Raw genomic sequence first — 24,329 nt, 5'->3', positions numbered from 1 at the left:
ATACTATAAAACCTTTATACCAGGTTGGTCTTAGCTGGAAAAGAAAATGTAAAAAGGTATCATTATTTCTAAAATGCTGTGTACTCACTAAAACTCCCCTTCTCACTTCTTCTTCAGAATGGCCAGCAATCCCTGTCCCATTTGCCAAACGAGAGCAGAGACAGAGGAGCTAAATGACTCCTCTAGGGTCACAGTTAGCAAGAAGACCGTAGGCTTAATTCATGGAAGAAGAAAGATGCCTAGGATTGCAAGATCCTACACTCCACTCCAAATCTGAAGATCCTGTATTGACAGTAAGTACCTGAATTGTCCCAAGGTTCTAAACTAGGCTAATTCAGAGGCAAACATCCAGAAGGCCTTTACTTAATCTCTTTCAAATCAAGTGCACATCAAGGGGGAGAAAAGAAAGCGGCTTTGTGCAATAGGTTGCAATTCCCAAGAGGGCCAGCAGGTGGCGGCAGAGCACACACAGGCGTCTTGTCTTTCTGGCTCACCTGCTGTTTTCCACCAGGTAATGCACAATTTTGTCCAGCACCTTCTCAAACAAGGCAGTGCGAATCCACAGGTGCTTGATGGCGAGTGGGGACAGGTTGGGTAGCTTCGGCAGCTTCCGCACATTCTCCTGGAGGCCCTGGATCTGGTTTCGCCTTCAAGGCCAGTAAAGGAGGATGAATATTCGTAAAAGAGGAAATCCAACAGGACCAATATGCAAACAGCAAAACGTTCAACCTCTCTAGGAAATGAAGGAATGGCAACTAAAACAACAAGAGCCCTTACTGCTCCTGGCAAATGGGTAAAGAGTTGGAAAAAATCATAACACCCAGCGAGTGTGAAGATGCAGTGAAACAGACACTCTCATAAACTGCTGATGGGCAAGCCGGATTCTCACAGTGATATTTCTCTTCTCTTCCCCTCTCTTTCTCTCCCCCCTCTATCTGCCATGGATGAGCAACTGCATCAATGAATGAATGGTTCTCCCTTACCACCTGGCATGAGTATCTCTAATTCCTCCTTTAGAAAGTCACTCCCAATATTATGGAAGGCCCATGGAAATCCATCCCTTTAAGAAGTTATCAGCAAACACCTGGGAATTTAACAGGTGGATTGGAAGGCACCTGAAGACCATGTGGCCGAGGAGTCAGATTCCAAATGGGACTTGGCAATGCCAAAGCCACAGGCTGGCCCATCATGCAGTTCTGGCCAGGGGCTCTGGGCTGGCATGGCCTGAAAGGCAAGGCAAAGGCCATTTCCCATCCAGTGAAGTGAAGTGATCACCCGTGGCAGAGAAGGCAAACACGGCACGCGTGCCTCTCTCTATTCTCTTCCCCAGAACAGACATGGCTAATCAATCCACACATTCTTTCCCACAAAACCTAACAGCAGCTCCAGAATCTTTTACAACAAGGTCCTTTGGGGCAGCGTCTAGCACGAATTGGAGCTGAAACCTATGTGTCATCCCTGACCAGGCCCCAGATGGAGGCTTTGGCTGTACAGTCGGGACTCTGGGGGTGACCCTGGTGGAAGGCGCTCATGTGCATACACTCAGGCCATAAGCCTCCCCCCAGTAAACACAATCATCCCTTAAGACACGTGAGTGAAGTCACTGCTCCCCTTCAATGGTTGCCTCAATGTCACACCTGATCCATGCAGACAGTGACCATATTGGTTTCATTAAACTTTTGTCTTCCTGCATTCAGAATGGGGTCTGGCTCCCAAGGGGCGCTTATTCATTCAACAATCATTTCTTAAGCTTTTACCAGCTGCTGGACACTGTCCAGGCACTGGGGACATAATGGGGAATAACAGATTTTAGTTGTCTGTTCTCATGGAGTTCAGAGTCAAGTGGGGGAGATAGACAAGAACCAAGTAAACAAATGAACAAGTAAATACAGGTGGTGATAACCAGAGGGAAGTAAATAGAGGGAATGATCTAAAAGACAAATGGGGTGAGGGCTGGAATTTATCCTTAACGGAGGGAAGGCCTGAATGATGACAAGGAACTAGCCACGGAAGATGAGGTATGTGAACCAAGTGGTGGGTACAGCATGTGCAAAGGCCCCAGGGTAGGAAAGAGTCTGGTAGGTTTGTGGAGCAGAAAGGAGACTGGAGAGAGTGCCAGGAGGTGCAGGCTGTCGCACAGCTCAGGGAGGAGCATGGACCATCCTCCGCAGGCGTGCCCTGCCCATACCCCATGTTCTGCACTCACGCGTTCTCGATCAGCTGCTCCAGGTCCTGCACCTTGCGGCTCAGCTCCTCAGCCGGCGGGAAGTTCTTGCCCACTTTCATGAACAGAGCTGCAATCTTGTTGCTACGCAGAAAGCCAGCCGCCCGCCGCCGCAACCCATGCAGGACGCAGGCCTCCACAGCCGCTGCAGGGACACAACCACCGGTCAGCAGGCCCTGCTCTGCCCACGCTCCCCTGCACCCAGCTCAGCACTCCAGTCATACAGAGAACTGCAGGCCCCAGAATCACAAAATTCGTGAAAGCCTCATAGGGAAAAGCACATATGCCTCCTTACCTTACGCTCCCACAAAAGGGAGCAAGAGAGCCTAGCAGTTAACCTGTGCTCGCTGCCCAAGGTCAGGCTGTCCGTGTTCATGTCCTCTCCAGTGGATCTGAACCACACAACCAGTTGTGTGACCTTGGGCAACTACTTCCCCTCCCTGTGTCTCAGTTTCCTCATCTGTGAAATAGGGATAGTATGAACCTGTGTCTTAAAAAGGTTGCTGTTAGGGCGCCTGGGTGGCTCAGTCGTTAAGCGTCTGCCTTCGGCTTGGGTCACGATCCCGGAGTCCTGGGATCGAGTCCCACATCGAGCTCCCTGCTCGGCAGGGAGTCTGCTTCTCCCTCTCACCCTACCCCCTCTTGTGCTCTCCCTCTCTCTCTCTCCATCTCAAATAAATAAAATAAAAAATCTTATTTAAAAAAAGGTTGCTGTTAGAATGAGGTGGAAAGGGGCACCTGGGTGGCTCAGTCAGTTAAGCGTCTGCCTTCAGCTCAGATCGTGATCTCGGGGTCCTGGGATCGAGCCCCGCATCGGGCTCCCTGCTCAGTAGCCCTCCCACTCTCCCTCTGTGCTCTCTCTCTCAAATAAATAAATCTCTTTTTTTTTTTAAAGAATAAGGTGGAAAAGATGCATGGAAAGCACTTCATGAAAAGTCAGGCACATAGTAAGTGCTTTAGGAATATTAGCTATTACTCCTGCCGGTGAGGGAGGAGGGACTGGAACCACGGGACTGTCGAGCTTTATCTGGCTTAAAGAATCACATCAACGTCATTACTGTGATCCCGGTAAGAGCTGACATTATGGATCTCATTCTATCTCCGCCACAGCCAAGGAAGAAAAAGAAAAAACCACCCCCATTTTTCAGATGTGAAAACTGAGGCTCTAAGAGGTGAACTGAATTGCCCAGGGCCACCCGGCAAATAAGTGACAGAACCAGGATTCAAACCCAGGCCTGGGCCCAAGGTGTGCTCACAACACTGTGCCTCCATGAAGAATTTGAAGAGAGGACTCAGTCATCATCTTCCAGTATCTGTGTTTCCCCTGGGTGGTAGCCTGGGCTCTACCACTAACCTGCTGTGTGACCTCAGGTAAATCGCTTTCCCTCTCTGGGCCTTAGTGGTCCCTCCTGGGAAACAGTCCCTGTGTAGGCCATTCTGATGGCCCCAATCCTATTTCTGGTACTTTCAGCAGGCCTCTATTAACTATTTTCCTGCCTTCTGTCTTACACAGCAGACTGGGAACTCACTCTGGTATGTAATAGGAGCATAATCAATGTCGATGGGAAAAGTGAGTCTATTGTAAGAGCTACTTCTTATTGGGTATCTGCCTGGTGTCGGACCAGTGTTGAGGTTTACCTTACCTAATCCCAGTGGAAAACCTGGGATTTCTCCATGAAGTGAGTGTTCTAGTTGCCGTCCCTCCACACAAGGAAAATGCCAGAAGGCCACGGTGAAGAGCGTGGCCGGGGTCATGTTGTGCACGAGGAGAAATACTGAGAAGTTTTGGTTCAATTACTTGTTTGGGGGTATTTTTGTGGTCGTTGTTGTTGTTAGCAATTACTTAGCCTTTTTTTTTAATTACAATTTTTTTTTAGATTTTATTTATTTATTTGACAGAGAGAGAGAGAGACCGCAAGAGAGGGAACACAAGCAGATGGAGCGGGAGAGGGAGAAGCAGGCTTCCCACCCAGCAGGGAGCTCAAAGCAGGACTTGATCCCAGGACCCTGGGATCATGACCCAAGCCGAAGGCAGACACCCAACGACTGAGCCACCCAGGCACCCCTATTACAATTTTTTTTAAGTAGGCTCCATGCCCAACCCCGAGATCAAGAGTTGTGTGCTCTACCGACTGAGCCAGACAGGTGCCCCAGTGATTACTTGGCTTTGAATGAATGCCCACTCTATTGCCTAATTTGCCCACGGGCTTAAAATATGCTGGGTAAGCATCTCCTAAACACCTTCATTTTTGCTTACATGCACAACACTTTTCATTTGTCTATACTGCAACAAGTTAATTATCTAGGCATTGGAGACTTGGTTGATTCTTTCCGGCAACAGCTCATAAGGAACAATGGACTGGAGACACCTCAGGGAGACCCTGCAGGCCTTATTCAGAGCCATCACATTTCTTCTCTCAACCCAAAACTGTGGTTGAAGTTAGACGATTACCATGATTTTTATCACTTTCTATTCCTCTAAGTCTTTAACGGGTAGGTATGGTCGCACATTCTGAAATGGGCATGCCTTTACATGCCCGTTTTCTTTACAAAGAGAGATGTCCAAGAGAAAAAAAAATAGGTAAATAAATTCCCATATTCACATTTATATATACATACACATATATATACACATATACATGTAAGTGTGTATATATGCACCCTTACATACACACAAGTATATAAATATACATATATATGTAATTTAAACAAACATATCTCACTAAAAAAATAAAATTTTGCCAAGGTCACCCAACAAACAAGTGGCAGAAAAGGGACTTGAACCCAGGTCTGCCTGGCTGCAAAGGGGCTGAGCTGACATCATGAAGCTCCCAGGTCTCGGCGTGCGCTCCCATGGGTGGTGCGCCCAGCCATCGGGATGAAGCTGAAGGGCTGGCCAGGTGTCCTTGCTCAGGCCTCTCCAGGAGGCCAAGACTGGGAGGAGAAATTACAGCACGTCCTTCCTCCCAAGACACCCCAGTCACGAAATAAAAAAGGTTTCCAGGGAGAAAGAAACACCCCCACTTATACATACACGCTGAATCCTGACTCTGGGGACACGCAAAACCTGCGTCTATAGCCATGGTGGAAATACGGTAAGAGGGGCGCCTGGGTGGCTCAGTCTGTTAAGCGACTGCCTTCGGCTCAGGTCATGATCCCAGGGTCCTGGGATCGAGCCCCACATCAGGCTCCCTGCTCAGTGGGGAGCCTGCTTCTCCCTCTCCTTCTGCCTGCTACTCTGCCTACTTGTGCTCTCTCGCTCTCTGTCAAATAAATAAATAAAATCTTTAAAAAAAAAAGAAAGAAAGAAATACGGTAAGAACCTGACAGCGTGGTTATTTCTGGAAACTTTGAGAGCACAGCTGGTTCGAGGAGAGAAGTCTAAGTCATGCTCCGAGCCCCGGGCCCGCCTCCTTTGCTGAGCCAAGCTGGACATGATCCCGCAGGAGGGGTCGATGGCTCCTAATTCCCTATATTTTTAAAGCCCATTCATCCTCTCCCTTTATTTATTTATTTATTTAGGCAACAGCTGTAGGCAGGGCGAGGAAGGGGTGCGGAGCCCGTTCGTCAGAGACGAGACCAGCATCACTAGGGGTGTGGGTCGCCATGCACCGAGCCCACAAGAGGGGAAGGCAGTCAGTCCCTCCAGCGTCAGCAGTGATGAACTCCTCATGGGGTGCAGAGGCCAGGCCCCTCATTTCTTCTCTAGACTTTTCCGTATTTCCAAATTCCCTAACGGAGCTCCTTGGGAATCCAAAAAATAACTTTGGAGTCACAAAGCAAAAAAGTGGCATGAGAAGGCTCGCTTGCCAAGATGCCACTCCCCTGAGGCAGCCCACTGAGAAAGAAGCCACATTCAAGGCCCACGGGCCACGGACTCACCACAGAAGGAGATGATGTGGCTGCTATCCTCATGGACAAACTTGCGTGTGACGGCCTCCTCCATGATCTGCTTCACCTGGAAGGCAGAGGCAGCTGGAGGGGGGTGGGGAGACCCAAATGCACCCCAGGGTGAGGCCACCCCAGAGGGCTGTGTCGCCCCCTCCGAGCCTTCTCAGGCCAGCTGGGGTGTTTGGTTAACTGCTTTCCTTCCACACCTCCTCACCGTGTCTTCTGTAAGCCTCAGGCCTGCAGCCCGTCAGAGCTCCACACTTCACATTTTATAGAATTATTTTTTTGGGTGCTCTCCATGGGTGGGGTTTCTTTTCAGGTGTCCCACGAAATGTCATCTCCTTTCTGGACCCCATTATCTGAGAAAGCCCTACCTCCCCACAAGACCCATCCACACCTTGCTACAGCTCCTTCTGGGTACTTACGCTCTCCCCGTCCTCTGTATTTCTTACTGTCTCCCTGCTCTAGGATATAAATTCCCTGGGGGCAGGGTCTCATCTGCCTTGTTCACTGCTATATCCACGGAGACTAGAACAGTGCCTGGTGCATAGCGGGTGCTCAGTAACTATTTTCGGAAAGAAGGAAGAAGGAAGGAATGAAGGAAGGAAGGAAGGAAGGAAGGAAGGAAGGAAGGAAACAAGTAAATAAAAGAATCAGAAAGGTACAGTTGACAGATCGACCCTGGAACCTAGCAGACCTGGGTTCAAATCCCTGTTCAGTCACCTACCAGTTGGGTTTGTGATCTCGTTTTGGAAAACCGAGGCTCATCGAGCTGAAACAACTTGCCTAGAGAAGTAGAGCTGGCCAAGAGTGGAGACAGAATTCCTGGCTGAGTCTGACTCCCCAGCTGTGTGCTCTTCCTACCATCCTCACATGCTCAACAGATATTTTCTGAGCACCACTGATGCGCCCAGCAGGGGGGACCCAGCGCTAAAAGGGCAGCCGTGCCTCTCTGCTCACAGAAGGGACCCTCTGGTGGTCTGAATACCCTTCTGCTTTGCTGGATTCTGGGCCCTACTCTGCCCAGAGTCATTACGGGGCTTTAGCAAAGCATTTCTCTTCTAGGGCCTCAGTTTCCCCACCTTGAGGTTGAGGACGTCAGAAGAGATGACCTCCAATGCTGGTCCCAGCTCCACATCACCAGGGCTGTGATGTGGGGGTGACAGGAGCAGTTCTGAATCCAACCCCCTCCGTGGGCTTCCTGGCTGCCCCGTGGCCCACTCAGCCTCGGCTTCGGCCGGGCCAGCTCAGCAATGCCCCCATCGGAGAGTGATCTCAGGCTCTCCATGCCCCTCTCTCCCTTCCTTCTGCTTGCCTCCTGGAGGGGAAGACAGAACTCAGAGCACCCCAGGTCCCACTCTGTGGGCAACACATGGGGGCCCGCCCCACACGACCAAGTCAGCACTCTCCCCGTGAACGACCCCCAAGCTGGGCTTGGCCGGCTGCATTTCTCAGTCTGAAAGCTCTCCAGCCAAAGCCGTGGAACTGGTCCTATTCACGGGTGTGGAAACTGAGGCTCAGGGAGGCCAACTGGCCTACTCAAGGCCACACGGCTAGGAAGCAGCTACCGGTGGACTTTGGACTTAGGCCGGTTTCTTGGCTCTCAGCACCAGCTGCCGTAGCCTGTGGCCCCTTTAAGCTTCTAGCTGTGTTCCCTCAGGCGAATCACATCACCTCTCTCAACCTTAGTTTTCTCACTGGGTAAAGGGCATAGAGGAATAGCACCTGCCTCCAGGGGCTATGGGAAGACTGAACAAGGTCACACACACCGTGTGCGGAGCACCGAGCCCCACGCAGAGGGTGCCTGCGCTAAGTGTCAGCGGGACGCATGCGTCATTCTGCCGCAACACTCACCTGGCCTCTTCTTACTGTTATTCTGGTCCCGACTGAAATACTGCTGGCTCAGAAGAATAAATTCCCCTGCTTTCAGGGCTCCCAGGGTGGCTGCTTTACTAACACCCATCAGACTGATACAGATTTCATCCTCCCCACCAGGCTGTGGACCTCCTGAGGGAGAGCACTCGGCCGGATCACTGTGGCTCGCGTACCTCACAGGTGCCCGGGAAAATTCGGTTAGAGGAACAAGTGGCTTGAAAGATCTGGCTTCTGCATTGGGAGACTATTTTAGCTGAAAAAACGCTTTCCTGTCACCATATTTGTGGGTAAATAGAGAGGCAGCAGCATTCACATCCCTGTTTGTCAAAGGAGCAAACAAAAGCACAGAGAGGTGGGATCATCGGCCCGGGGTCACACGGCTGGTGAGGAGAGTCAAGGCTTAGACAGACCTAGGTTTGTCTGATTCCAGGGGCTGAGTTCCTCTGCAACATGCCATTAAGCGCACAGGGTCTCAGAACATTTACCCACCCCCCGCCCCCAGGTACCTGCCTCCTTCTTTCCTTTGCTCTCCTGAGGCAGGATACAGTGATGCAGGCCTACAACCCAGTGTTTGAGAACCTGCCAGGGGGGCTTGCCAAGCACCCAGACCCGGACGTCCCTTGGGAATAGAAGCGGGGGAGGGGTCCAGGCAGCTGGGTCGGGAGTGCTTTTGGAGAAGTGCAATGGTTCATTAAGAACTAAGAATTGGGGGCCAGATAGGCCTGGATTCAAATCCCGGCCCAACCACTTACTAGCTGTAGGATCTCAGGCAAATTCCTTTACCCAGTACCAACTCCCAGAGCCAATAAAATCCATTGGCTCTGCCAACCCAGAGCCTGACCATTTCTCATCCTCTCCATCAGTACCTCTCCGGTCCAAGTGGCCTTGCTCCAAGTCACGTCCCTCCGGGATTCACACTGTAAACTCTTGCTTGTCTCCCTGCCTCGTCTTAACACAACCAGAAGGATCTTATTAAAAGGTAAGTCAACAGAACCAGACAGAAGATCAATAAGGAAATGGAAAACCTGAACAACATTATAGACTAAGTAGACCTAAGAGACATACAGTACCCTCGACCCAACAAGAGCAGAAAACACATTTTTCTCAAGTGCACATACAGGATATGGCATATTACAGATAGGGCACAAAACAAGTCTTAACAAATCTTCAAAGACTGAAATCATACTAGGTATCTTTTCTGATCACAATGGCGTGAAACTAGAAACCAACCCTGTGAGTGGAAATTAAGCCACACACTCTTAAACAACCAATGGGTCAAAGAAGAACTCACAAGAGAAATTTGTAAATACCCTGAGACAAATGGAAATGAACACGCGACATACCAAAAACCATCAGATGCAAAGAAAGCAGTGATAGGAGGGAAATTTATAGCCAGAAGTACTTATATTAAAAGACTGGGAAAGATCTGAAATCAACAATCTATCGTTATACCTAGAGGAACTATAAAAGAAGAACTAACCCCAAAGCTAGCAAAAGGAGCAGAGATAACAAAATAGAAAGCAGAAATACGATGGGAAATTTTAACAAAATCAAGAGTGGATTCTCCCAAAAGATCAACAGAACTGACAAACCTTTAAGCCAGATTAACTAAGAAAAAAAGACGACCCAAATAACTAAATCTGAATTAACACCAATCCTCCTCAAACTCTTCCAAAAACAAAAACAAAACCTTGAAAATGAGGGAATACTGGGCGCCTGGGTGGCTCAGTCGTTAAGTGTCTGCCTTCGGCTCAAGTCATGATCCCAGCGTCCTGGGATCGAGTCCCACATCGGGCTCCCTGCTCCGCGGGAAGCCTGCTTCTCCCTCTCCCACTCCCCCTGCTTGTGCTCCTGCTCTCGCTATGTCCCTCTCTGTCAAATAAATAAATAAAATCTTTAAAAAAAAAAAAAAGAAAATGAGGGAATACTTTCATTGTATGAGACCAACATTACCTTGAAACCAAAGCCAGGCAAAAACTACAGACCAACATCTCCCACGAATATTGATGTCAAAAATCCACAACGAAATACTAGCAAACAGGATTTGGTGGTATCTAGAAAGGTCAGCACACCATGACCAAGGGAGGATTTACTGCCAAAATGCAGGGATGGTTCAAGACACAAAAGCCAACAGATGTACTATATACCACATTAACATAACAAAGAGGAAAAAATCCAAGAGCAACATCGGGTGATGCAGAAAAAGAATCTGACACAATTCAACACCCTTTCCTCAGAAAACACTCACTAAACTAAGAATAGCCAGAGACTACCTCAACATAATAGGGCTACCGTCCCATGCAGTGGTGGGAGGCTGAAAGCTTTCCCTGCAAAGTCAAGGACAAGAAAGACAAAGATGCCTGCTCCCGCCTCCTGCATTTCACATAGCACTGGGAGTTCTAGCCAGATGAATCAGGGCAAGAAAAAGAAATCAAAGGTATGCAAATCAGAGAGAAAGAAGTAAAATGATCTCCGTTGGCAGACGACATGATCTTATGCACAGAAAACCCCAAAAACTCCACAAAAAGACTGCCGGCGGTCGTAAATACATTTAGCTAAGTTGCAGGATACAAAATCAACATGTGAAAGTAAGCGGTACTTCTATTTTTTTAATTTATTTTTTTTAAGATTTTATTTACTCATTTGAGACAGAGATACAGAGAGAGAGAGAGAGCATGAGCAGGGCAGAGGCAGAAGCAGCCTCCCAGCTGAGCCAGGAGCCAGACGTGGGGCTTGATCCCAGGACCCTGGGATCGTGACCCGAGCCGAAGGCAGACACTTCACCATGTGAGCCACCCAGGCGCCCAATAAGTCGTATTTCTAAACACTGACATGGAACAATCCAAAAAAGAATATCAATGTTCCATTTACAATAGCGTCAAAAAGAATAAAATGCTTAGGAATAAACTTAACTAAGGTGGTGAAAGACCTGGGTGTTGAAAGCTCTAGCAGACCTGTTGAGAGAACTTTGTAAAGAGGCAAATAAATGGAAAGGCAAACGTGTTCAGAGATCGAAAGACTCAATATCGTTGTCAATAAAACCCAAAGCAATCTACAGATGTAATGTAACCCCCATCAAAATCCCAATGGCATTTTGTTGCCCTCTATTGTTTCTGGGAGGTTTTTTTCCCCAGAAAACAGGGAAATCTATCCTAAAATTCATATGGAATCTCATGGGACCATGAAAAGGCAAAATGATCGTGAAAAGGAAGAACCAAGTTAGAAGTCTCACACTTCCTGACCTCAAACCTTATTACAAAACTGTGGTAATCAAAACAGTGAGATATGGGCATAAAGACAAGTGGAAAAGAATAGAGAGCCCAGAAATAAACCCTCACGTCTATCAGTATATGTGAAATGATTCTGACATGGGTGCCAAGACCATTCAATGGGGGAAAGGACAGTCTTTCCCACAAATGCTCTTGGGAAAACTGGATCTCTACAGGCAAAAGAATGAAGTGAGACCCTCACCTATTCCATACACAAAAACCAACTCAAAATGGACCAAAGACCTAAGCAGAAGAGTGAAAACCACAGGACTCCTCAAAGGAAACATAGCAGAGAAATGTCATGACGCTGGGTTTGGCAATGATTTATTGGCTGTGACACCAAAAGCATAGGTGGCAAAAGTCACATGAAATAAACTGAGCTACATCGAAGTAAAAACCTTCTGGACATCAAAGGACACAATAAACAGAGGGAGAAAGGCAAGCCATGCAATGGGAAAAAATGTTTGCAAATTGTGTATCTGATAAGGAGCTAATGTCTAGATAGATGATGAATTCTTAACAACAACAAAAAACAACCGGATCCCAAAATGGGCAATGTCTTTCAGAGAAGATCTACAGATGGCCAACCAGCACATGAGAGGATGCTCGACATCACTCATCATCAGGGAAGTGCAAATCAAAACCGCCATGAGATACCACCTCACACCCGCTGAGAAGGGCTACTATCCAAAAACAGAAAATAAGAGGTGTGGGTGGGAACGCAGAGAAATCGGAACCCTTGTGCATTGCTAGGGGAATGTAAAATCGGGCAGCTCCTAAGGAAAACAGGACGGCAGTTGCTGAAAAAATTAAACAGAACATTACCTTAGGATCCAGCAATTCTGCTTCTGGGTACACACCCCAAAGAACTGAAAGCAGAGTATCAGAAAGAGATTTGCACACCTGTGTTCACGGCAGCATAATCCACAATGGCCAAAGGTGGAAACAACCCAACTGGCCATCGCTGGACGCATGGCTAAACAAGATGGAGTGGACACATTCAAGGGAATGTAATTCAGCCTTACTAAAGAAGGACATTCAGACACCTGCTCCAACATGGATGAACCTTGAGCACATCATGCTAAGTGAAATAAGCCAGCCACAAAGAGACACGGTCTTACAGGAGGCGCCTGGGGTAGTCAAGCACACGGAGACAGAAAGAAGAATGGTGCTTGCCAGGGGCCGGGAGGAGGAGAGCGTGGGGGCATTCTTGCTTTAATGGAATTATTGTTTAAAGGGTACAGAGTTGTGGTTCTGTAAGATGGAGAGAGACTGACTACACAACAATGTGAATTACTTAACACTACCGACGAACTTAAAAATGATGAAGGTAAATTCTATGTTCTGTGAATTTTACCACAATTTTTAGAAATGTGGATATTGTGTGTTAATACAGTGTAAATAAATGAATATTTTGAATTTCTCTTAAACGTAAGTTAGACCACATCCCTCCTCTGCTTAGAACCCCGCAGGGCTCTCATCTCACTCAGAATGGTAGCCCCAGTCCTCATGATGGGCCACAAGGCTCTGCATGACCTGGACCCACCACTGACCTCCGGCCTCCTCCCCAGCTGTCCCCATCCCTCAGGCCACACACCGCTTCTCCTTGCGGTCTGCCCAACTCGGCGGGCACAGGCCCATCTCATGGCCCCCTGCGCGTGCTGTTCCGTTTGCTGGAACACTCTCTCCCCAGAAATCACCACGGTTCAACTGTGTGCTCAAATGCCACCTCCCCAATCATGCTATTTACAACTGTCAACCTCACCCCACCCAACACTCAGCGTACCTGTTCTCTGCTTACTTCTCTCCATAGCACTTCTCACCTCTAACCTACTATGCGGGGTGCTTATCTTGTCCTGGGCATCACCAATTTCATGGGCTTCTATAATCTACGAGGTCAGGAATTCCACGTACGTCCATCACTGCCCTATTCTCAAGACCTGAAGAACGCCGGGCATATGGTAGGCACTCAGGATCTGTGGGATGAATGCATACCTCCCATGGCGACATTTACACGAGGCGAGAGAGAGCACTCAGCATAGTGCCTGATACATATAGTATGTGTTCCATATAAACAGTAGCATTTTAATGATGATGAGGCAGACATCCTGCTGCCCAAACAAGTCACACCTGGTCCTTGCACCCCGCACCCCGCTCCTCTGCTCACCCAACACATTTATGCAGGTAAAACCAGGTTAAAAAGAAAGAAAATCAATCTTGCAGAGGGAAACTGCCACCAAAGGCAGCCTGCGGGGCTGCAGGGGGTGTGGCAAGAAGGGGCTTTGCTTTCAAGATGCGGAGGTGGAGGAGGTTATAAGCAGGTAGAATGCAGAGAACCAGAACTAGTAAGTCCCAAGAGGGTCACAGTTTGTCAAGTGCTCTCCTGCCTGCTTTGTCTCATTGGATCAACCCAACAATTCAGGGTAATGGTCTGCCCATGTACAGAGGGAGAAACAGAGACTCTGGAGAGGAGAAACTGAGTGTTTACGTTTCCCCCAGAATTCCTATATTGAAACCCTAAGCCCCAGCATGATGGTATCGGGGGGGCGGCTATGGGAGGTGATGGGGGTCATGAACAGGAGTAGTACCCGTATGAAAGAGACCCCAGAGAGCTCCTTTCCCTCTTATGCCAAGTGAGGACACAGAAAAGACAGCCGTCTATGTACCGGGAAGTGGTTTCTCAGCAGACACCCAACGACCAGCACCTTGATCTTGGACTTCCCAGCGTCCAGAACCGTGAGAAATAAATGTTTGTTGTTTAAGCCACCCGCTCCATGGTATTTTTGTTACAGCAGCCCAAATGGACTAAGACACTTCTCCAAGTCGGCCCAACAAGGAAGTTCCAGGGGCACACCCGGGACCCAGAACTACAGACCCCAAAGCACAAGAGCAGGGGTCTGCAAACTTCTGTAGAGATCTACCGGGTAAGCATTTGTGGCCTTGCTAGCCACCTGGTCTCTGTCTCAACTAGCCACCTTCACCCTTGTACCGTGGGGGCAGCCGTATGTAAATGAATGAGTGTGGGTGTGTTCCAGTAAAACTTTATTTACAAAAAGAAGTGGAGAGCCGGTTTGGTCCTTTGGGCAAGAGTCTGCTGACAGTGAAATAATAAAAAATATGTTATCTATTAGTCTCGGCCTCCAGTTTCTGGCACAGAGCTCGTAAAACCCTGATAATTTCCTAAGTGATAATAGCACTAGGAGCATCTTCTGGTCTGATATTTGACCTTTGACCCCAGTTCCTGACACCGAATGAACTGTCCCTAAATCCCTTGGCCTAAACCCTTGGCATTTCCTCGGTGATAGGAATGTCTTTTGTTCTAATGAGGCGATGCCGGGTGGGCTCCTGGATCGCTTCAGGGTGGGGACTGGTCACCAAAAAGACCAAGCCATGATGAGAAGCTTGGAACCTTTGGCCCCATCCCTCATTCTCCGGGAAGGATAGTTAACTGAGTTAACTATCGATCACGTCTGTGTCATGAAGCCTCCATAAAAGTCCCCAGAGTGCGGGGTTTGGAGACAATCTGAGACTTGTATCTGAAGTGGGGGAGCAGGCTTGCAGGACTGGGCCCCGAACCTGCGGGATCTGACAATGACTCCAGGTAGCTAGCGTCAGAATTCAGTTCAATGGCAGGCCACGCAGCAGGGGCCAGAGACCTGCCCGATGACATGTAGCAAACCCATACCCCTCTGGGTCCGACGTACCGTGCAGTAAGAGTGTGAGATAAAGGAGGGATGCACGGGAGTGTGTTGTCCCAACTCACCAATCCCGCATGAGAATGTCTGACAGCATCGGGCTGGCCCAGGCTGCCTGTCCTAGCATCACAGTGGGGACAGCCCTGGGGTGAGCCCTAACGCGGCTGACCACCCCACTCCCAGGGACGGCCCCAGCTCTTCCCAGGGGCCAGCCCTCTCTCAAGCAGCTTGCAGCCCTCCTGCCAATGTCCCCCGGCTCCTCAGAAGTGGCCATCTGCCTGTCGCCTGCCAGAGCCACTCTGACGCAGAGGCCCAGCCACCTCTCCGTGCCCTCCCCCGTGGCGAACGCAGAGACTGCCAGGCCCCATCTGCTCCATCCACACAAGGAAGCCAGGATAGAAAATCCCTCAGCTTTACTAAAGTTCTGGCTGTGCTAACCAACTAGGAGGCACCCTCAGGCTGGCACTGTCCCTTGGGGCGTCAGTTCACCCCTCTGGGCTCAAAGACCCGCCCAGCTCCCACTTTCCAGGATGCCCTCACCTCCTTTGTTTTTTTTTGTTTTTTTTTTTAAGATTTTATTTATTTATTTGAGAGAGAGAATGAGATAGAGAGAGAGCATGAGAGGGGAAAGGGTCAGAGGGAGAAGCAGACTTCCTGCTGAGCAGGGAGCCCGATGTGGGACTCGATCCCGGGACTCCAGGATCATGACCTGAGCCGAAGGCAGTCGCTTAACCAACTGAGCCACCCAGGCGCCCACCCTCACCTCCTTTGTGTCACGTCTCCTCTATCCACATTTCAGATCCCGCAGACGGTCATCTCCTCCACTGCTACGGGCTGAGCTGTGTCCCTGCCCCCGACTCATATGCTGAAATTGTCACCCCTAGTACCCTAGCATGAGATTCACCTTTGGACGACAAGATCTTTACAGCGGTAATTATGTTAAAATGAAGTCATTAGGGTGGGCCGTCATCTGGTACCACTGGTGTCCTTGTAAGAGGCAATCTGAGCACAGACGGCTCCAGAGGGAAGACCACATGAAGATTCCCCCACACAGGCAGAAAAGGGCCATCCACAAGGAACACCCGGAACAGAGCCTTCCCTCGTGGACCTCCGAAGGAGCCAAACCTGCTGATGCTATGATCTCCTACTTCCAGACTCCAGAACTGTGAGAAATCAAATTTCTGTTGTCCACGCACCCCGGGGTGTGGTACCTTGTTGTGGCCACCAGGAGTGACTGACAGACCCACCACCAGCATCCTCACCATCACCCTCATCTTCATCCTTCTGACTGAGCACTTCTGTGCCAGAGAAGGAACAAATAACAAGTGAATGAATTCTAGGCTTACTGGTATTATTAACTCACTGTACCCTCTTCACGGCCCTGTGAGGGTTGGTTCTACTTTTATGAGAACCAAGATCAGAGAGACTAAGCAACCAGCCCAAGGTCACACGGTGGACGGGAGGCAGAAGCAGAATCTAAACCTAGGCTCTTGGTGCTACCCGAGGAGTTTCAGCCAATGGCTTGTCTCTGAAAATAATACTAAAGCTCTAACTTACTCTGTGCACAGCACTTAGCATAGTGCTATGTGCTAAGCATACATGGTGTTATGGACCAGATGCTTGTGTCCCCTGGTCACATGCTGAAGCCCTACCCCCCACTCCTGGTGTGATGGTATTTGGAGGTGGGGCCTCTGAGGGGTAATTAGGGTTGCATGAGGTCATGAAGGTTAGGCCCTCAGGATGGGACTGGTGTCCTTAAAAGAAAAGGAAGAAATCAGAGCAGAGTGAAAAGGTGGTGGTCTACAAGCCAGGAAGAGAGCCCTCGCTGGGAACCCAATCGGTGAGCACCCTGACCTAGGACTTCTCAGCCTCCAAACTACAAGAAATAAATGTCTGCTTAGGCCACTCCATCTGTGATCTTCTGCTACGGCATTCTGACCTGAGATGCATGGCAAGCCCCACGTAATCCCCACAACACGATTCCCAGGTGGCCCCTACCACCCATTTACAGACAAGGAAATTGTGAACTTAGAGGTATCCGTTACTACCTAGCCAAGGCCATCAGAAAAATCCAAGGTCACCCTGATGAGGTTTATATGTTGGTCAATCTGACTCCAAGGGGAGCCTCTACCCACCATACTTTGCCCCAGAAACAGGGGTCAGATGCACTCACTGGGGTAGCCGGCCTCAGTGACACGACAGAAGAAACAATCCCTTCCCTTTCCTCTCCCTCTCTCCAGAAGGCCTGGGGGACCCCTAACCACTGCATGTGGTGGGTAACTACACTAATGAGGTTATTCCGCATCTCAGCACAAGCCAGGATGGAGTCTGGGGGGCTTCTGTCGCTCTGTGTCTCAGGATGGCCTGGCCCAGCAAAACAAAGATTTGGAAGCCAGTTGTTGGCAAAACACACAGGCAGGGGTCTTCATTGGGGGTTCTGTGTGCTTGAGGGATAGTGAGAGGGTTTTTCGGTTTGGGGCACGGGGGCCACAGGGCTCAGGGATAGGGAAAGGAGGTCTTTGGTCCCTCCCTGGCTCCTCAGACAGGTCCTGATGATGTAGAAGGTGCCACACTATGCCCCACAGACCCCTTTGGGATTGAAGGCTGCTAGGAGGGCTGCCGGAGAACCCTTGGCTACCAGTCCCTTAGGGGACAGGGGATCATTTCAGCCACTGGGAGGGCCTCCCCCAAGGCCTCACTGCTTCCCAGGGTGGCCCCCACCTAGTGGCTGGAACATGTGGGCTGTAAAGAAAGACCCTCCTCACCCCAGCTGGGGACAGCTTTAAAGGGCCATCCCGGCTCCCTGTGGGGGTCCCTGTGGGGCTTCCATGGAAGCCCCGTGGCCCATCTTCTCCCTTGGCTCCCTCCTGCTTGCCTCACTTTGCTTCCCTGGGTGTTCATCCCAAAGGCACACCCTAACAAGCCTGCGTGCTGACCTCCATCTCAACAGTGGCCTCCACTCGGGGACCGCCAAGCTACAGCATGGAGGCATCTGGCAACAGTCAACAGGGACAAGCTGCAAACAGTTCACATGCCAGTGAACTCAGTTCGGCAGGAGGCAAGAGGCCCCCATACCCTGAGCACACAGAGCCGCAGGGATGGAGCCGGGCAGTCCTGCCCTGGAAGACCTTTCACTCCAGTGAGGCAAAGGAGGGGCCAACTAAGACAGGCACGGGGCAAGTGTGATGTGGCCAAGCAGAGCTGCTAACAGAGGGCCCAGAGGCACCGGCCCCAGGTGGGAACTGGCTAGAGATACAGATGGCTGGCCTCGGACCCATGGAATCAGCTACTCCAGCCTGTTTATCAAGCGCTCCAAGGGATTCTCATGCATGCTCAGATTGCAGCAGGGGATTTGAGGGGAGGACAGAAAACAAGGAGCTGTCCCAAAATCCTCAGGAAGAGACTGAGCAGTCACGGCTTCTGTCCCTCCCGGGACCTTCCCCACACAGCTAGTCCCTCTGGCCGCCTCTCCCTGCCCCTATGTCAGACTAGGGGAGCTAACAGTTCCTGGTTCCCCACTATTACGACCCCGGGGTGCTGCATCCTTCCCCCCACCCTGCCTTGGTCAACAGCGCCTTTATTAAATTCACCTTACTCCACTCAGTTTGGGGGAATCATCTGTTTCCTATTGTTACCCAGACTGTACATGTTCATTGTCTCGTGTCCAAACTCTGCTGAGTAGAGGAGGTTGTCTGCTTATCGCTGTGGACCCTGAAACTCAGAAAGCATCATCGCCGGGGAAGGCTGGATCCAGGCCTCTCGTCCTGGGGATGGATCTGGGGGCAGGGTGGGTGGCGGAGGGGGGAAGGCAGCACCAGTGGGTAGTACTCAGCCTAGGGAGGGGTTCCGACAAGTGAGGTGCCTCCCCACTTCCGCTGGCTCCCAGCTGTGGGCTAGAACCTGCCCCCAGAAGTTAATAACAGGCTGACAGCCTGAGGCCAGAAGAGGAAATTAAAAAGGCAGTGGGGTGGAAGCCTCCCCCGAAGGTCCCTGAGAGCCTTACAGCAGAGGAAGAGGCTGTGCCCATGCCTGCGAGGTGGTGGTGGGGGGCCACCCTGGGGGTCTGGCCCCAACTGCAGGCACGCAGTAGAGGCCACAGAAGGCCTCGGAAATTCAGCTCAACCACCTTCCCTCTCTCTCGGGCTCCCAGGCACGGGCTTGCACTTGGGCCACTGTGGAGGCTGACAGATTTGAGGGACCTCGGGGTGGTCTGGGGATGGTGGTGGTGGTGGCTCCCCGCAGCAGTCCCTGTGAGTTCTCTAAGTTTTGCCCTGGAATCATGCCCAATTCACGCAGCACAGTGGCTGTGGTTGGTGGGACTCTGGGGGCCACACAGACCTGCGTCTGCGTCCCTACTCGGCCCCTCATGTCCAGGGGTGAGGATTAAATGGGCCGTTATTTGCAAAAGGGCAGGGCCTGGCTAGCACATGGTAGGAGTTTTATGATGTTGAAGCTTGCTGCTCATTCTTTTTTTTTTTTTTTGAGCACTCACTGTGTTCCTGGGACTGTTTATAGCGTGACAACCCAAATGAAGTAGGTAACTGAATTATTCCCATTTCAGATGGGGAAACTGAGGCAGAGAGCTATTAGATAACCCACTCAAGGTCATGCAGAGGAGGCAGGATCAGACCCAGGGCCTTTATTCTAACAAATACTTTGTCTCATAGCAAAAGCTGGAGGCCATTTTGAACAAAATGCTTTTGTTATAGCCCAGCTTAGAGTGAGAATATTTACTGAGCACCCACTATGTGCCAGGTACTTTGTATAGAATACCTTATTTAATCTTCACAGGAACATCATTATCCCCGTTTTAAAGATGGATAAATTGAGGCTCACAGAGTTTATGGAATTTGCCCTAAGGATACAAAACCAAGAAAGGGTGCAGCCAGGACTTGAACTTAGGTCTGATGGTCAGCAATGCCTCCAGCCCCGCCCAGAAATGGGTCAGGCCCTCTGAAATCCCAAAGTGCTGAGAAACCCATAGGTTTCTGAATAACCGGTGGGTTATTCAGAAGGGGTTCCTCAGTCTCGCCCAACGTGGGGACCAAAAAAGCACAGAACTGGGAGTCAGGAGACCTGGGCCCCCTGGACCTGACTCTGCCAACCACATCCTGTGGGGGCCTTTTAGGGGAAGGGGAGACCTCAAAGGTCAAAGTGGTCAGGAAGCTTTCATCCCTGCCATCCATGCTAAGGAGTCCTCCAACATCTGCTTGCACTCCTCCAATGATGGGGAGCTCACTTCTTTTGAAACCAGCTTATTAGCTCTAACAACAGGATGTTAGGAGACAGTTGAGAGGCTAAGAGCCAGAATGGGGAGTCACTGACTTGGTGTCGAATCCTTGACCACTCATGATTCTGGACAAGTTTCCCCACCTGTAAAATGGGGTGGATGATTGTAGTACACCCATCTCATTGGGTAATGGGGCCTTGAATGAGCCTGTGGAGACAGCGCCTAGCACACAGTAGGGATTCTATGAATAGGAGCCAGTCTTGGATGACAGCGACTGCCTGGTTCACGGTCCCGGCCCACAGCAGGTATTCGTGAGTGTGAGTTCAGTGAATGTGCAATTGCTAAGGGGCCCTTCGCTGTTATGCACTTACCCCAGCTTCCCATCCACGGGTTATTCAGGACCCAACTGGCCTCTGGGGCAGTGGCCTGGCCCCACCCCTCCACGTGGGACCTCGGAGCATCAGCCCCTGCCCACCTCCGGCCCCACCCTGCAACCATTCAGAAACCAGCCCCGCCCTCCCACCCTCCACCTGCAAATATTTAAATAGTACACAGGAGGAGTAATCTCCAGAGGGAGTCAGGCAGGGAAATCCAGGCCAATCTGCAAATCTGGAAGAGGGGGCTCCCGGGGCTCCCTGACCTGCCTTGTCTTCCCCCTTCCTCATTCCTGCCACCTGTCCACCCATACCCAGGTACTCTCATGTTGCCCACCTGGAACCCTGCCAGGTTCCAGATCAACTCACTATTCCCCCCTGCCTCTCCACGCAGTGCTGTGCTCACCCCTTCTATGCTTGGAGAGGAACAGTCCAGCCCAGTGTGCAGGGCTGTCCTAAGGACTATGGAAAAATATTGGCAGAGGGCCCCCAACAGGACCCAGCACACAACTGGCACCATAGAAAGGGAGGCGCCCTAGTGAAGTCGGTAAAAACATGAGCTCAGGTGTCACCAGGCCCAGGTCAAATTCCAATTCTGCCATTAGCTGGGTGACCTGAGGCCTCAGCTTCGTCATCTGTGAAATGGAGATGATACTCACCCCACCTGTCAGGGCTGCTATGTGCAGATTTCATGAACAAGCCATGCATAGCACTCAGAATGGGGGCAAGGGCTCGGGACCACCACCCTGTGCAAAAGACAGTTTCATGCACGTCACTCGCTACCCCCTTCTGCCATTGTATACTTTTGCTTAGAATTTATCACGGCCTGACTTTCACTATAGATCTGTGGGCTTATCTGTTTAGCGTCCATCTCTAGGATGGTGCTGGGTAAACAGTAGGTGCTCAATATATGTTGGGTGATCACTCTGATTATTTTAGCAATGCTAACGCCAGCAGCTAGGGCTTATCAAATTTGGTTCCAGGCAGTGTCTTTAAGTCCCTCTGACACCTGTTCTCATTTGTTGTGTGTTCAAGGCTGGGGTGGGCAAACATTTTCCATAAAGGGTCAGAGAGCAAACACATCAGGTTTTACAGTAGGACTGCCAGATAAAATACAGGCTACCCAGTGAAATCTAAACTTCAAATATGTAAGGAATTTCTTTTAGGGTAAGGATGTACCAAATACTGCATATAGACCAGATCCACCCTAAAAGATGATCTGTTGTTTTTCCGAAATTCACATTTAAGCGGGCAATCTGAATTTTTATTTGCTAAATCTGTCAAACCGACTTGCAGGCCACATACAGTCTATGTCTCACCGTCTCTTGTTTTCACAACCCTTTTTAGGATGTCAAAACCGTCCTTAGCTTAAGGGCGGTGCACGCACAGGCTGGATTTGGCCCACGGGGACCCCTGGTATAAAGCACCCAGCACTGTGCCTGTGGCGCACCTCAGGCCAAAATGAAAAACCAGCCGGGTTGCTACCTGCTCTCTCCAAGGCCCGCTGCCTCGGTCCTGACTCAGAGCACACTGCACCCCAGCTGGGGTCTCAGGTGGCTGGCACCTGGAAGTGCAGGTGGGTGAGTAATGCTGAGCCCGCAGTAGCTGACGAGACGGAGGCCCCCGGACCCTCAGTCTGCGAGAAACTCACAGTGGGAAAGGCCAGTTAATTTAGGATGTCTGGAGGGCCTTTACGGTGGCTTTAAAAAATAGCTCCCAGCCTTTGGGCAAAGTGAGGAGGAGAGGGCAGTGAGCAGAGGGCCGGCTATGCCTCCCGTGCAGGCACCCCGGATGCTGAGGACAAGATGCAGATGCCCTAGCAGGCCAGTGTCTCCAGCCCTGCCTCGGACCGTGGGCCCTAAGATGCAGTTCTCCCAAGGCAGTGTCGTGGGCTCTTCTGTGCCTATGCTCACACATGCCGTCTGCCAGGTGCCCCTCCCTACGTGCTCCAGCTCGCTAAGTGCAACTCAGGTTTCAGCCCGGATGTCACCTCCTCCTCCTGGGAGCCTTCCTGGACCCTCCATACCCAAGCAGGGATAAATGTACCTCTTCCATGTTCTGCTAACACCTGCCTTCCCACCACTTGTCACAGGAACCAAAACTGTCCCTGGTTTACTCAATGTTTATGGAGAACCTCCTATGAGTTTGGTATAAGGTGACAAGCAGATAGAATCCCTGTCCTCCTGCAGGTGACAGTCTTATCAAGATTCACATGAACCAAATCCAACAAATGGGGACATTACAACAAAAAGTGAGGCCAGTTCTCTGCAGCAAAAGAATGTGGTTCTATGAGAACAAATAACAAAAAAAACCTGACCTGGTGAGGCAGGCCAAGAGGTCAGGGAGGGCTTCCCGGAGGGGGCGATGCTCAAGATCTAACGTACAAAAAGAACTGAACTCTCTGGTCCGTGGTTTCTCCAGCTCTAAGGCAGAGGGAAAAAAGCTGTCCCCTGCAACCGCCCCCGGAGAACCACTTTGGAGCTCAAAGGAAGGGACAGATGTAAGGACAATGTGGCAGGGAAAAGCACTACATGGAAATCGCTGGTGGCTTTGTATTTTTTAATTTGTTATAGGTGGGGCGCACAGGAGGTGAGCTGGGCGGGGCTGGAACAGGGCTGCAAGCTGTGACTGTTTCCACTGTGTGGCCCTGCCTCCCTTTCCTGCCAAATCCCGTCCCTTCACCCAAATCCATAGGTCACACCTGCCATTCTTCCCGTGTGACTCACCATTCCCACCCCCCCCCCTTTGCTTTGTGCAGGCTCCTCCACCTGATATCTCCACCTACTCCTACCTCCATCTCCAGCTCTGGAGAAACCACCCCATCCTCCGGACTCACTGAGGTGCCCTTCTCCTCACTCCCTCCCGAGAGCCCCCCAAAGTTGATGTGACTCCCCACTCCTTCTAAGCTCCTATGGTCAGCTATGAGCACTGGGCTCTCCAGTCAAACTTCCAGAATTCACACCCCAGATCTTGCACACATGATCTTGGGCAAGTCATGTCCCTTCTCTGAACCTCGGGCATTCCCATCAGTAAAATGGGTCTCAGTTATTTGCCTCACAGTCATAAGATAATACATCAAAAGCATTTAACACGGCAGCAGCTGCATAGTAAGTCTTATCGAGATAGACATGAACCTGCATATATTGACAAGGTGTTCACCCGTGCCTGGCATGGTGCCTGGGGGCATTATTTCATTTAATCCTCAGGGTAATTAGATGAGATGGATATGAGGACTTCATTCCACAGATGAGGAACCTGAGTCTTGGTGAGGTTAAATACTTGCCCAAGAGCACATGGCTTTTGAATGGCAGAGTGGGTACTCGAACCCATGACTAACTGCCCTCACACTGAGCCAGGCACACAGTAGGTTCATTTATTCATTCAACACCGACTGGTGCATCCCTCAAGCTGCATGGGTGCCTCGCATCCATGCACCCAAAGATTCATAACAAGCGTGCAATGTGGGTGTCACTGCTATTATTCGATTTTCCCAATGAGGCAGCTGACCTAGGAGGGATGGAGACCACCTGGCCTGTGAAGAGGCTGGGATCTGAATCAAGGTCGCCTGCTCCGGAGTCCCAGGTGGCCAACGCACCTGCTCCCTCAGCCCAGTGCAGCCAAGTGTCACGGTCATGGCCAACTCCCAGTCCTGCAACACCAGCTGGCTCCACCTCTGCCCCACCATGACCCTTCACCCCTGACCTCCCCCAGGTGTGCCCAGCGCCTCACAGCTCCCTCTCCCCACTGCACATCAGCTTCCAAAGAAGAATC

General features: G+C 50.5%; 1 protein-coding gene across 5 annotated transcripts in view; it reads right to left on the bottom strand.

Moving 5' to 3' along the window:
* SGSM1 (small G protein signaling modulator 1) overlaps positions 1–24,329 on the bottom strand; it is an 86,111-nt gene that overhangs the window by 49,756 nt on the left and 12,026 nt on the right. For 3 of the 5 annotated variants that reach the window (XM_025858106.2, XM_025858109.2, XM_025858107.2), the window contains exons 3-6: positions 6,107–6,182; positions 3,868–3,999; positions 2,207–2,369; positions 495–647 (exon numbers count right to left, since the gene is read on the bottom strand). In XM_025858106.2, coding sequence (XP_025713891.1) covers positions 495–647; positions 2,207–2,369; positions 3,868–3,999; positions 6,107–6,182 — 524 coding nt within the window. The remainder of the gene's footprint in view (positions 1–494; positions 648–2,206; positions 2,370–3,867; positions 4,000–6,106; positions 6,183–24,329) is intronic. The other 2 variants (XM_025858108.2, XM_025858110.2) reach the window with 1 other exon arrangement.

The sequence above is a fragment of the Callorhinus ursinus genome, unplaced genomic scaffold (genome assembly GCF_003265705.2).
Source record: "Callorhinus ursinus isolate GAN/ISIS: 27379988/994484 unplaced genomic scaffold, GSC_fseal_2.0 scaffold72, whole genome shotgun sequence".
In the NCBI taxonomy this organism is placed as follows: domain Eukaryota; kingdom Metazoa; phylum Chordata; class Mammalia; order Carnivora; family Otariidae; genus Callorhinus; species Callorhinus ursinus.
This window is presented reverse-complemented; position numbering and strand designations above follow the sequence as displayed.